This window comes from Symphalangus syndactylus, chromosome 13 (genome assembly GCF_028878055.3).
Source record: "Symphalangus syndactylus isolate Jambi chromosome 13, NHGRI_mSymSyn1-v2.1_pri, whole genome shotgun sequence".
Lineage (NCBI taxonomy): Eukaryota > Metazoa > Chordata > Mammalia > Primates > Hylobatidae > Symphalangus > Symphalangus syndactylus.
The window spans coordinates 115876997-115889650 of NC_072435.2; the positions used below are offsets into that span (position 1 = coordinate 115876997).

The 12654-nt window shown below is 48.9% G+C and overlaps 2 protein-coding genes across 2 annotated transcripts in view; both read right to left on the reverse strand.

The window, feature by feature from the left end:
• Window positions 1-4892, reverse strand: part of GCN1 (GCN1 activator of EIF2AK4) — a 69070-nt gene extending 64178 nt beyond the window's left edge. The window contains exons 1-2 of the mRNA XM_055236055.2: window positions 4611-4892; window positions 206-308 (exon numbers count right to left, since the gene is read on the reverse strand). Of these exons, the coding sequence (XP_055092030.1) occupies window positions 206-308; window positions 4611-4628 (121 nt within the window). The 5' untranslated portion in view covers window positions 4629-4892. The remainder of the gene's footprint in view (window positions 1-205; window positions 309-4610) is intronic.
• Window positions 4893-6640: 1748 nt separating this feature from the next.
• On the reverse strand, window positions 6641-11438 carry RPLP0 (ribosomal protein lateral stalk subunit P0). The gene is made up of 8 exons (XM_055237620.2): window positions 11389-11438; window positions 11036-11137; window positions 9576-9751; window positions 9384-9471; window positions 9120-9266; window positions 8820-9005; window positions 7249-7389; window positions 6641-6873 (listed from the first exon to the last, which is right to left on the reverse strand). Exons 2-8 carry the CDS (start codon window positions 11087-11089, stop codon window positions 6712-6714), a joined length of 954 nt encoding a protein of 317 aa, XP_055093595.1. The 5' UTR covers window positions 11090-11137; window positions 11389-11438; the 3' UTR covers window positions 6641-6711.
• Window positions 11439-12654: the final 1216 nt, after the last annotated feature.

Genomic DNA, 12654 nt, shown 5'->3' on the forward strand with positions numbered 1-12654 from the left:
CCTGTAGTCCCAGCTACTCGGAGAGGCTGAGACAGGAGAATGGCGTGAACCCGGGAGGCGGAGCTTGCAGTGAGCCGAGACTGCGCCACTGCACTCCAGCCTGGGTGACAGAGCGAGACTCCGTCTCAAAAAAAAAAAAAAAAAAAAAAAAAAAAAAAGAAAAACAATGAATATTCTCCAGGGTATGTGTATGAAAAATAAATACCTTTTCCAGCAACACACTTCCCAAGTTCACTGAGGATTTCTCTCCGTTCCTTTACACTGGCTGTTGTCACCTTCCCTGCAAAACGCTTTAGTGTCTCGGAAACCTGTGAAGGCCAAGCAACAGAGAAAAATTTACTAGTCAGACTATAAAACAATGAGTGTGTGTGTTGACGGGTGGGTGTAGAATTTGGGGATCTCTCCCCTGGGGTTTCTCAGCCTCCCCACTCGTGACATTTAGGGCCAGGTAATTCTGGTTGTGGGGGCCGTGTTTTTAGCAGCATTCCAGGTCTCTACCCACTCGATGTCAGTAGCAGCCCACCTCCCCCACCCGCCCCAGTTGTGACACTGTCAAATGTCTCCTGGGAGGCAAAATCACTCCCACTTGAGATGTACTGCTTTAATTCAACTAGTCAACAAGTCAATATACCTTATTTAAACTTGGGCAATAAGAGGAAAGGCAAAGACCTCTGAAAAGAAAATATCCCTTCAGAACTACCCAAAATCTAGCAAGGGCCTAGTACGTACCAAGTATGTTCCCTTTACATTATCTCACTTTAACCTCCCCATAAGGGGAATGTCAGCATCCTGGCAACTCACTGGCAGAGGATAAGCACACTGGCTAAAAGGAGAAAGGTCAGGAGATTGGATCCCAGCTCTGCCTTTTACTAGCTGTGGAAACTTAGTCAAATAATGTCACTCCCCCAGTCTTCAATTTTTTCATCTATAAGATGCAGACAATAGCAGCTACCTCATCTGACTGTTATGGAGTTTAAATGAGATTGTGTGTAAGGGGCATCTACTCTCATCCCAAGCAAGAAGTTGGCTACTACTACCAATAAGCCTGCAAGGGAAGCATCAGTATCCCCATTTTAAAGGCGATGAAGAAACCATCTCCAAGAGAGGAAGTCACTGCTCAGAGTGGAGTCGAGAGCCACAGCACCTGCGTTTTTGAAACTAACCTTGAAACCAAACAGGTCGATAAACTGATGCTAACAAATCTTAAGCTTTCAACAGCCATCGAGTTACCACAGCTGCAGTCCCCCGCATAGGGACGTAAGCATAAGACCCAGTGAGGGGGGGCAGTTTGCAAACATCCCTGAAAATCTGCTCTTGAGCAATATTCTACAAGCTACCAAGTGGACAGGTTGTGGATTCATAAGCCGTAGAGCAGGGCATGATAAGGCTCATGTAACTTAACACAGTGGGGTTATCATCTTTTTCTTTTGAGGGTATTTCACAGGCAGGCCTTATCAGTAGTGTAAGAGTCAAGCATACACACAGAAATAAAATAATGCTGAGTTGTTCGTGCTTAAATCCCTGCCATAATTCTATTGGCAATGAATAAAAGAAACTGATGTCCAAAACTGTCTTCTACATAAATGATGTAGTTTTAACTTTAAAATGTCTTTTATTTTTAGTCATAGATGCACACAGAGTCAAAACCAAAGAGTTCTAAGAAGTCTGCCATAAAAACCAGTCCCTTGCCCTCACTCTCCATGGGCAACCCTTAGGTTGATCTGGTGTATATTTGGGTAGTTACCTCCACATATCTAAGTATCTCTAAATACGGAGGTAACTTGCATGTGCTTCTTGATTTTTCAGTTTTGCTACCTTTCCACCACAGCTCCCTTTCCAGCTCTGACCCCATCGCACACCCTCCCCATTTCCCCAGTGGAAGTCCCCAGTTTCATAATACAGGCTAGGTCAATAGTCAGTTATTATATTATACGTAAAGGGCATTCAACACCCATTTAATAAACTCTGATTCTTCCCAGCTTTTTTAAGCCCCTGGTGTTAATAATTACCCTTTCCTACCTCACTTCAGTTTGACTTGTTTTATCTGTTCTTATAAATAATTAAACCCCAAATTTTTTGCCATTTGTCTAAATCTCAGTACATTAAGGGAGATCATTCCACCTTTCTAAGGAAATCTCTCCCAGAGTTTTCTGACCTGCCCCAATTAGGCATGTGATCCTCTACAGCTGGGGCACAAGTTTATCACCCTGAACATGTACTTTCTCGTGTTTGTGTGAAGCACATCCTCCATTTTATAAACTCCTTGCACGTATGAAAATGTTCTGGCCAAATACAGAATTCTAGGTTGAAATCATTTTCCTTTAGAATACTGAAGACAAGGCTGGGCGCGGTGGCTCATGCCTGTAATCCCAGCACTTTGGGAGGCCAAGGCGGGCGGATCACAAGGTCAGGAGATCCAGACCATCCTGGCCAACATGGTGAAACCCCGTCTCTACTAAAAATACAAAAAAAAATTAGCTGGGCGTGGTGGCGGGTGCCTGTAATCCCAGCTACTCGGTAGGCTGAGGCAGAAGAATTGCTTGAACCCGGGAGGCAGAGGTTGTAGTGAGCCCAGATTGTGCCACTGCACTCTAGCCTGGGCGACAGAGCGAGACTGTCTCGAAAAAAAAAAAAAAAAAAGAATACTGAAGACAAGGCCGGGCACAGTGGTTCATGCCTGTAATCCCAGCACTTTGGGAGGCCGAGGCAGGCAGATTGCTTGAGGTCAGAAGTTCGAGACCAGCCCACCCAACATGGTGAAACCCTGTCTCTACAAAAACTACAAAAATTAGCCAGGCATGGTGGCGCATGTCTGTAATCCCAGCTACTCCGGAAGCTGAGGCAGGAGAATTGCTTGAACCTGGGAGGCAGAGGTTGCAGTGAGTTCACATTGCACCATTGCACTCCAGCCTGGGCAACAAGAGAGAAACTCCGTCTCAAAAAATAAAATAAAATAATAAAAAATAATTTCAGGCTGGGCGCAGTGGCTCATGCCTGTAATCCCAGCACTTTGGGAGGCCAAGGCAGGAGGATCACCTGAGGTCAGGAGTTCAAGACCAGCCTGGCCAACATGGAGAAACTCCATCTCTGCTAAAAATACAAAAATTATAAAATACAAAAATATTCTCCTGCACCACCCAATACAGTAGCCACTGGCTACATGTGGCTAACTGTGCACTGAAATGTGGCTGGTACAAGTGAAGAACTAATTTTTTTTTTTTTTTTTTGAGACAGAGTCCCGCTCTTGTTGCTCAGGCTGGAGCGCAGTGGCGCAATCTGGGCTCACTGCAACCTCTGCCTCCCAGGTTCAAGCGATTCTCATGCCTCAGCCTCCTGAGTAGCTGGAATTACAGACATGCCACCATACCCGGTTAATTTTTTGCAATTTTAGTAGAGACGGCGTTTTGCCACGTTGGTCAGGCTAGTCTCAAACTCCTGACCTCAAGTGATCCACCAGCCTTGGCCTCCCAAAGTGCTGGGATTACAGGGTGAGCCACCACGCCCAGCCAAACAATGAATTTTTTTATTTAATTTAATTTTAACAAACTTAAGTAGCCATGTGGCTGCCATACTGGACATTGCAGCTCTAGAGAAGATTTTTCCCTCAAGTGAGTATCAATGTTAAACATTCAGCATGTGTTCCCCTAACCCTCTCATACTAAGCTTTTCTTTCTAGGATTCAGTACAACATAACTTGAACATCAGCCACCTGCATAGGAAAGTCTCAATAAATGTCTTTCTGAATGCTTAAGTGGTCATTTTCTGGGCCTACACATAAAAATCAATCCCATCACCCTGGAGACCCTAAATCAGCCCAGCTGTCCTTTAGACACCTGTTCTTCCCCTGCCTCATGACAAAGTCTTTTCACCTTAAAACGTAACAACTGGGTGGAGGAAAAGGTTTTCCCAGGTCTTTCCTGAACTACAAGGTACCCACAGGTAACACTCAAGGGTGACAAGACTCTTCCTGGACAGGACAGTTCTTTTCACTAACCCTGGATCTAATAACAACCAACATATATCAAGGCCTTATTTTATCTCACTGAACCTTCACAACAACCTTTTAAGGTAAGTATTGTTTTAACCTCATTTTATAGATGAAAAGGCAGACTTGGCGGGGTTAAGTCACTTGTTTGGCATGTCACAGAAATCGACGAGCAGGAACTCAAGCCCAGATCTGTATGAATTCAAAGACTACACTCAAAGTCCCTGTTCATAGTAGGTGCTCAAATAACATTTGCTGAATACAAAGTTTAAGGAAGACTTGGCGTTGGCCCGGGGCTCACAGCCGGAGGGCTTTGGAGAAAACAAGTAGAGGCTCGGTAAAGTGAACTTTTGCGACTCTGGGGTCGGGCAAAGGCCCCACCGAGCTCCAGCTGCCGAAGTCGAGGCGGGAGCCCCGGACTCCTCGAGCCCGCGGTCTGCCTGCGCCGCCCGGGCCGGGCCAAGCCCGCAGCCGTGAGAGTCCAACCTGAAACGGCCCCGAGACTACGCCCTCCACAGCCACCACCCCCAGCGCCCCTAAGCCGAGGAGGGAGAGGGGCCCCGCCCGACGGCCACCGTCCGCACCCAGTCCCTCGCCGCGTTGGCGCCGCAGCCGCCCGCCTAACCTGCGTGTCCGCCGCCATCCTGCCGGGGCTGACTCCGGAACCGCTTCCGGAGCGCTTCCGGGTCACAGCGGGGCCCACGCGGCAGGGCGAGGCCGGGAGCCAGCTGGGGCAGGGCCCCGGGCTTGGCGCCCCCGGGCGGGACGGCGGCCGCTGCAGCCCGGGCAGCCGGATCACGGGCTTAAAGTTGGCCCGCGTCCGAGCCACAAGGCCTCCTCCCCAGGGCCCGCTCTTCAGCCCCGGGCGCCTCGTGGGAGACTAGTGCTTGTAACGTGGTGAGGCCGCGGTGTAACGCTATGAGCCCGCGTTGCAGCCCCTGACCCACTTCCAGCCCGCAGGGCCAGCCCTACGTGGGCCTTTCCAGAGTGATGACTAAGTTCTTTAGAAAAACAAGTGTTGCTTCCTAGATAGCAGGAACTAAAAACTAGGTAATAGAGTCGGTGAACTAGTCTTTTGTTCTCAGTTTGTAGTTCAGTTGGCGGATGACTTGTACAGGGTTAGCAAACGTGGGTGGATACAGAGGTCAGGGAAGGTTCAGAACTGAAGGAGGCCCCTGCCCTGGGGAAATGCTGGATGCCCCAGGTTGGGAGCTTTGAAGGCCACAGGGCAAGAGGCTACGTGCAGAAGTGGCTGCAATTTAGGGAATAGGGTCTCCACAGCTTAGTTGTCGGCCCTGTTAGCAGTGGCTTTCAAACCTTTGACACAGACCTAGTTAAAATGAATATATCACGTTCCAGCAAACAGATCTCTAAGTGAAATACAGGAATCACAACAAAACACCTATTCTCAGCAGATGCTGCTTTCTCTTTAAATACTGGGGCCAAGCATGGTGGCTCACGCCTGTAACCCCAGCACTTTGGGAGGCTGAGGTGGGTAGATCAACCTGATGTCAGGATTTCCAGACCAGCCTGGTCAACTTGACGAAATCTCGTCTCTACTAAAAATACCAGAAAAAAAAAAAAAAAACAAAAAGGCCGGGTGCGGTGGCTCACCCTTGTAATCCCAGCACTTTGGGAGGCCAGGGCGGGCAAATCACGAGGTCAGAAGCTCGAGACCAGCCTGGCTAACATAGTGAAACCCCGTCTCTACTAAAAATACAAAAATTAGCTGAGTGGTGGCACACGCCTGTAGTCCCAACTACTCGGGAGGCTGAGGTGGGAGAACCGCTTGAACCCGGGAGGCGGAGATTGCGGTGAGCTGAGACCATGCTATTGCACTCCAGTCTTGGTGACAGGGCAAGACTGTCTCAACAACAAAAAAAATTAGCCAGGTGTGGTGGCAGCCACCTGTAATTCCAGCTACTTGGGAGGCTGAGGCAGGAGAATCGCTTGAACCCAGGAGGCAGAGATTGCAGTGAGCCAAGACCAAGCCACTGCACCCCAGTCTCAAATATATTTGAGACTGTCTCAAAAATATAAATTGGTTACCACCTACTAATGACTTGGAGCACCACCCAGTTTGAAAAACTTTGCTCTAGGGAACCGGCCCCAGCATCCACCAGGTGCTGTGTCTCAGCTGACACTAAACCTACTCCAAGTATGCAGTGGCCATAGAAACAGTAATGCTAGTGTAATACAGTTACAACTGTGTCTAGAAAACTGTATAGGATGTTTGATCGGTAGCTTCGTTTAGATACCCAAACATCAACACCTAAATACAAAGCTCTGGTTTTACCATGGCTTTGGTTTCTAGCATATGGGACTATAAACCTCAAAATTAAGGGCCAGGCACACAGTGGCTCAAGCCTGTAATCCTAGTACTTTGGGAGGCTGAGGCAGGAGGATTCCTTGAGGCCAGGAATTTGAGACCAGCTTGTGCAACATCTCTACAAAAAAAAATTTAAAAATTAGTAGCTAAGTGTCATGGTGTGTGCCTGTAGTCCCAGCTACTTGGGAGGCTGAGATAGGAGGATCCCTTGATTTCAGGAGTTCAAGGGTGCAGTCAGTTACGATTACACCACCGCACTCCAGCCTGGGCAACAGCCAGACCCTGTGTCAAAAAGGAAAAAAAATTACAAAATTAAGAGTCCAGACTTTTTAAAGAAGTAAGCCTTTATTTCCTTGTTTTGCAAATAAAGCTGGCTAAGTTGGTTTCTTTTTGCTGATTAGTCAAAGAGACCAAATCCCATATCCTCGTCCGACTCCTCCGACTCTTCCTTGGCTTCAACCTTAGCTGGGGCTGCAGCAGCAGCAGGAGCAGCTGTGGTGGCAGCAGCCACAGGGGCAGCAGCCACAAAGGCAGATGGATCAGCCAAGAAGGCCTTGACCTGAAGGGAGGGAGAAGTGGTCAAAATGGTCATCCACACTCCTCTATTACCCACCACCCTCCTGCCTTGGTAGAGTTTAAGGACCAACAATATCAAAGTCCGTGTGAAGCCTTTCCTGTCAGAAGCAGCCCAAGCAGGACAGCTTGGGTATGGCCTAGTGAGGCGAGGTTCCTAAGGCCCAGCTCTTGCCCCTTTGGGTCTCTCGTCATTTCTCAAGTGAGAAACGCCTTCCCTGACTCCCAACCTCTCAAATATCCTCTCACAAAATTATCTGCTATATAAAATACAACTATAAAAGCACTAAGGTAGAAGGCCACATCACCCTGCTAATTTGTAACAGTCAGACCCACTGTGGTGCTGGTGGGATCCTTTTACCTTTTCAGCAAGTGGGAAGGTGTAATCCGTCTCCACAGACAAGGCCAGGACTCGTTTGTACCCGTTGATGATAGAATGGGGCACTGATGCAACAGTTGGGTAGCCAATCTGCAGACAGACACTGGCAACATTGCGGACACCCTGGGGGAGGGAAGATTTCATTTTACGTGAGATTCCCTACAGGAAAGTAAGTCCAACTAAAGCTGAATAAAGAGAACCCTTGGCAGACAATAATTGCCAGGTTGGCAGCTCAGTCTCAAAAGAGGCCATTTCATCTCATACCAAATGCTCCTGGCAGAGCAATTCAGACCCAACAAATAAATTTTGCCCTTATTCCAAACCCAGGTGTTCTGTATACCATGACTGATGGCATTTACTTCCAAAGCCACTACCACAGTGAAAAGCATAAACGAGGCCGGGCGTGGTGGCTCAAGCCTGTAATCCTAGCACTTTGGGAGGCCGAGGTGGGCGGATCACGAAGTCAGGAGTTCGAGACCATCCTGGCCAACATAGTGAAACCCTGTCTCTACTAAAAATAAAAAAAAAAAAAAAAAAAAAAAAATTAGCAGGGCATGGTGGCGGGCGCCTGTAGTCCCAGCTACTCGGGAGGCTGAGGCAGGAGAATGGCGTGAACCCAGGAGACGGAGCCTGCAGTGAGCCGAGATGGTGCCACTGCACTCCAGCCTGGGGGACAGAGCCAGACTGTCTCAACAAAACAAAACAAAAAAAAAACAAAAAGCATAAACGACTAACATAGCCATTTAGTTCCATGAACGAAAAATGTTCAACTATTTCCAGATGTGAATTTCATTCACTAGTCAAACTTTCAACAAGTAAATGAAGCTACCTAAGAGTAACTAACTATATACATTAATTTCAATTTTTCGTTTGTCCAAGAAATGACATTTTCTATCCCTATTATTATTTAAAGGGCATTTTTTTCGTGAGACAGTCTCACTCTGTCACTCAGGCTGGAGTGCAGTGGCACCATGTCGGCTCACTGCAACCTCCGCCTCTTAAAAGGCATTTTGATGGCAAAATTTGACAGTCTCAATGCAGGCCCTAGAATAACAGCCCCTCCTACAAGCCCAGCACTGTACATCCATTAATTCATTAAATCCTTTGGCCAGGTGCGGTGGCTCATGCCTGTCATCCCAGCACTTTGGGGGGCCGAGGCGGGCGGATCACGAGGTCAGGAAATCGAGACCATCCTGGCTAACACGGTGAAACGCCATCTCTACTAAAAATACAAAAAATTAGCCGGGCGTAGTGGCGGGCGCCTGTAGTCCCAGCTACTCGGGAGGCTGAGGCAGAAGAGCTGGTGTGAACCCAGGAGGAGAAGGTGGAGCTTGCAGTGAGCCGGGAGTTTGCACCACTGCACTCCAGCCTGGGCAACAGAGCGAGACTCCATCTCAAAAAAAACCCTTCAACAATCTTATGTTGTTATTGACATTTTACAGATGAGGTAGGTAGACAGATGAAAACACAGTCCTTGGTTACAGGGACTCAGTCTGAACCTTGTCATGCTCTCAACCATCAGTGTAAGAGGGGGCAAGGCTGCGAGCGTGTACCTCCAAGAAGCGAGAATGCAGAGTTTCCTCTGTGATGTCAAGCACTTCAGGGTTGTAGATGCTGCCATTGTCGAACACCTGCTGGATGACCAGCCCAAAGGAGAAGGGGGAGATGTTGAGCATGTTCAGCAGCGTGGCTTCGCTGGCTCCCACTTTGTCTCCAGTCTTGATCAGCTGCACATCACTCTGAAGAAGATAATAGTGGGGCAGTAAACACCTGTTGGACAACCAGCAGATCCATGGCCACTAAAAGCAGCTCCCCATTTGCCTGGCTAGCACAGGCAAACCAGGTCCACTCACCAGGATTTCAATGGTGCCCCTGGAGATTTTAGTGGTGATACCTAAAGCCTGGAAAAAGGAAGTCTTCTCGGGCCCAAGACCAGTGTTCTGGGCTGGCACAGTGACTTCACATGGGGCAATGGCACCAGCACGGGCAGCAGCTGGCACCTGACAAAGACAACAAACAGTGAGAAAAACCTCTCCACTCATACAACCTGAGAACGGTCCATTTTGCTTTAAGGAGCAACTACAAAGTCTCTTTAGCCAACCCAACTGTCCCCTTACCTTATTGGCCAGCAACATGTCCCTGATCTCAGTGAGGTCCTCCTTGGTGAACACAAAGCCCACATTCCCCCGGATATGAGGCAGCAGTCTGCGAAGAGAAGTTTATAGGAGACAATCACTTTTCAGCACCATTCTCCAGGAAGAGGGAGACGGGCACTGGGGAGAAAGGACAAAACTGCCAGGGGAACTGACTTCTCCAGAGCTGGGTTGTTTTCCAGGTGCCCTCGGATGGCCTTGCGCATCATGGTGTTCTTGCCCATCAGCACCACGGCCTTCCCGCGAAGGGACATCCGGATCTGCTGCATCTGCTTGGAGCCCACATTGTCTGCTCCCACGATGAAACATTTCGGATAATCATCCAATAGTTGCTACAAAAAACAAGCCAGAGGAGCCAAGTTTAACAGGAAGAAAGAGGGAAAAAATGCCAGGAGAAACTGAGCCCCACAATTTGTTTCCATCTCACTCCCTTTCTTCTAAGCTTTTGAAGTCAGAGGGAGATTGGGAGCTACGTTGTTAACACTGCCAAACTGGGTGATTGGCTAGCTGGGTATGAATGCTGAAAATTAGGTTTCTACATTCAATCAAGGAGTTTTTTCTTTTTTACTTAGTTTTTAATTTTTCCCAATTATGAGGCATGTTTCTGATTCACTAAAATGGTTAACAGGATAAAAAAGCAATGTTCCAGATAAGCTGGTCAAGAGGAGGGCTAGATTCACAGCATTAAAAGCACAACGTTAAGCAAATATAGCAACATTATTATTTGTAAAAACAATTTAGGCGTGTTTATCTGGATTGTTACACAATTCTTTTGGGTTTTGTGTCTGAAAACCTTCTAAGTGTGGGAAAATGTAATACAAGCTATGCTCTACAATGCTGCCTAATTGCTTAAGCACAGTACAGTCAGCATTTCTGGGCAAGGAAGACCCACCTCAAAGGCCATCCAAAAGTCATTGGACACAAGTTTCTTGGCTGACAGGTCCTAAATATGCAACAACTTGCTTCCTTACAATGAGTCATTCCTGGCCTCAGACCTTCTCAAAAATGGAGTAAAGGTGTAATGTGCGGCCGGGCGCGGTGGCTCACGCCTGTAATCCTAGCACTTAGGGAGGCCAAGGCAAGTGGATCATGAAGTCAAGAGCTCGAGACCATCCTGGCCAACAGGGTGAATCCCTGTCTCTACTGAAAATACAAAAATTAGCTGGGTGTGGTGGCGCGCCCCTGTAGTCCCAGCTACTCGGGAGGCTGAAGCAGGAGAATCGCTTGAACCTGGGAAGCGGGGGTTGCAGTGAGCCAAGATCAAGCCACTGCACTCCAGCCTGGACAACAAAGCGAGACTCCGTTAAAAAAAACAATAAAAAAAATAAAAATAAATAAAAAAATAAAAATAAAAAAAAGTATAACGCGCGCTCTTCTGGAAGCCAGACAGACCTGGATATGAATGCTGTCATCTTAGGAGCCACTTAACTTGCCTGAGCCTGTTTTTCTGCAACAGAAGGGACCTATCTCAGGAAACTGTTAACTAAACAGGATTTTCCCAAAAATGGCCTAATTCAGTAGCCGGTACTGAGTAGACCCTCAACACACAGCAGCTGACTGGTCCCTATTTGCGTTGGGGCAACATGAAGAGCAGAGGCGACCCACCCTGCACTTACGATGATCTTAAGGAAGTAGTTGGACTTCCAGGTCGCCCTGTCTTCCCTGGGCATCACGGCGGTGCGTCAGGGATTGCCACGCAGGGTTTAAAGACGATGTCACTGAGGAGAGATAGGGAGCTCAGGCCTGGTCACCCCGACACCCATCCCCCGGTCCCGGGCCTACGAGGAGCAGGACACGCGCGGGCGGCCGCCGGCCCCGCCTAGGGCGGCCGCCGTCATCTCGGGGCGTGTAAGCCGCCACCGAGGCCCCAGGCGGGACAGGATAAGACTCCATGTTCCCAAAGGCCCCCAAAGACCCCTCCATGCTTCCCGCTACCGGCCCCTGGCGCCCATCTGACTCGCGTACGAACCTTCCACGAGGACGCCTGGCGAAAGAAGGGCCTCGCGCCCGCGCGAGCATTTTATATGCGAAAAAAGTAGCCAATCAGAAACCGCGGTTAGCGCTCCTGTCTATTGGCTGGCGCCATCGCCCGTCCGACAAAGCTGAACGAATACAGGCAACCATTGGATAATATCGCTGCCACTCCAGCCAATAGAAAGCCGCCTTTAAGTAGGGTCGCGAAGGAAGGCGCTGCCTCGCGTTGGAGGAGCTTGCTCTGAGCTGCTGCCACCTGCTGGGCTGGAGCTGGAGCTGCGGATTCAGAGTCCCGGTTCCTTCTGCCACCTGGCGAGCTCAGCAAACTAAAAGGTATGACGTGGAGCTGAGACATAATTGCACATGCTTAGAAACAGAATGGTCTCTCTTTTTTTTTTGAGACGAGTGTCGCTCTGTCGCCCAGGCGGGAGCGCAGTGGCGCCATCTCGGCTCACTGCAAGCTCCGCCTCCCGGGTTCACGCCATTCTCCTGCCTCAGCCTCCTGAGTAGCTGGGACTACAGGCGCCCGCCACCATGCTCGGCTAATTTTTTTTTTTTTTTTTTTTTTTTGTATTTTTAGTAAAGACGGGGTTTCACCGTGTTAGCCAGGATGGTCTCGATCTCCTGATCTCGTGATCCGCCCGCCTCGGCCTCCCAAAGTGCTGGGATGACAGGCGTGAGCCACCACGCCCGGCCTCAGAATGGTCTCGTCTTCTCTAGTTTTTCCTCCTACCGAAACAGAGGGATCCTTTAAAATCTGGCCGGGCACGGTGGCTCACGCCTATACTCCCAGCACTTTGGGAGGACGAGGCGGGTGGGTCACCTGAGGTCAGGAGTTCGAGACTAGCCTGGCCAACATGGCAAAACCCCGTCTCTACTAAAAATACAAAAATTAGCGGAGTGGGGTGGCGCACGCCTGTGATCCCAGCTACTCAGGAGGCTGAGGCAGGAGAATCGCTTGAACTCGGGAGCTGTGAGCTCTGCAGTGAGCTGAGATCGCAACATTGCACTCCAGCCTCGGTGACAGAGTCTCCGTCTCAAAAAAAAAAAAACAAAAAAAACCTAAGTCAGCTCATCTCCTTATCTGCTCAAAACTTTCCGTTTCCTACAGAGTAAAAACCTAAAACCTAAACTACCTACAAGGCCCTACCTATCTGTCCCTCACACCCACTCTGATCATCTTAGATGTTTTCCTCATGACTTATTTGCTTTCCACCCAGATGATGCTCTGCTGCTTTTCCAGAGCAGGCTTTACTTGGGG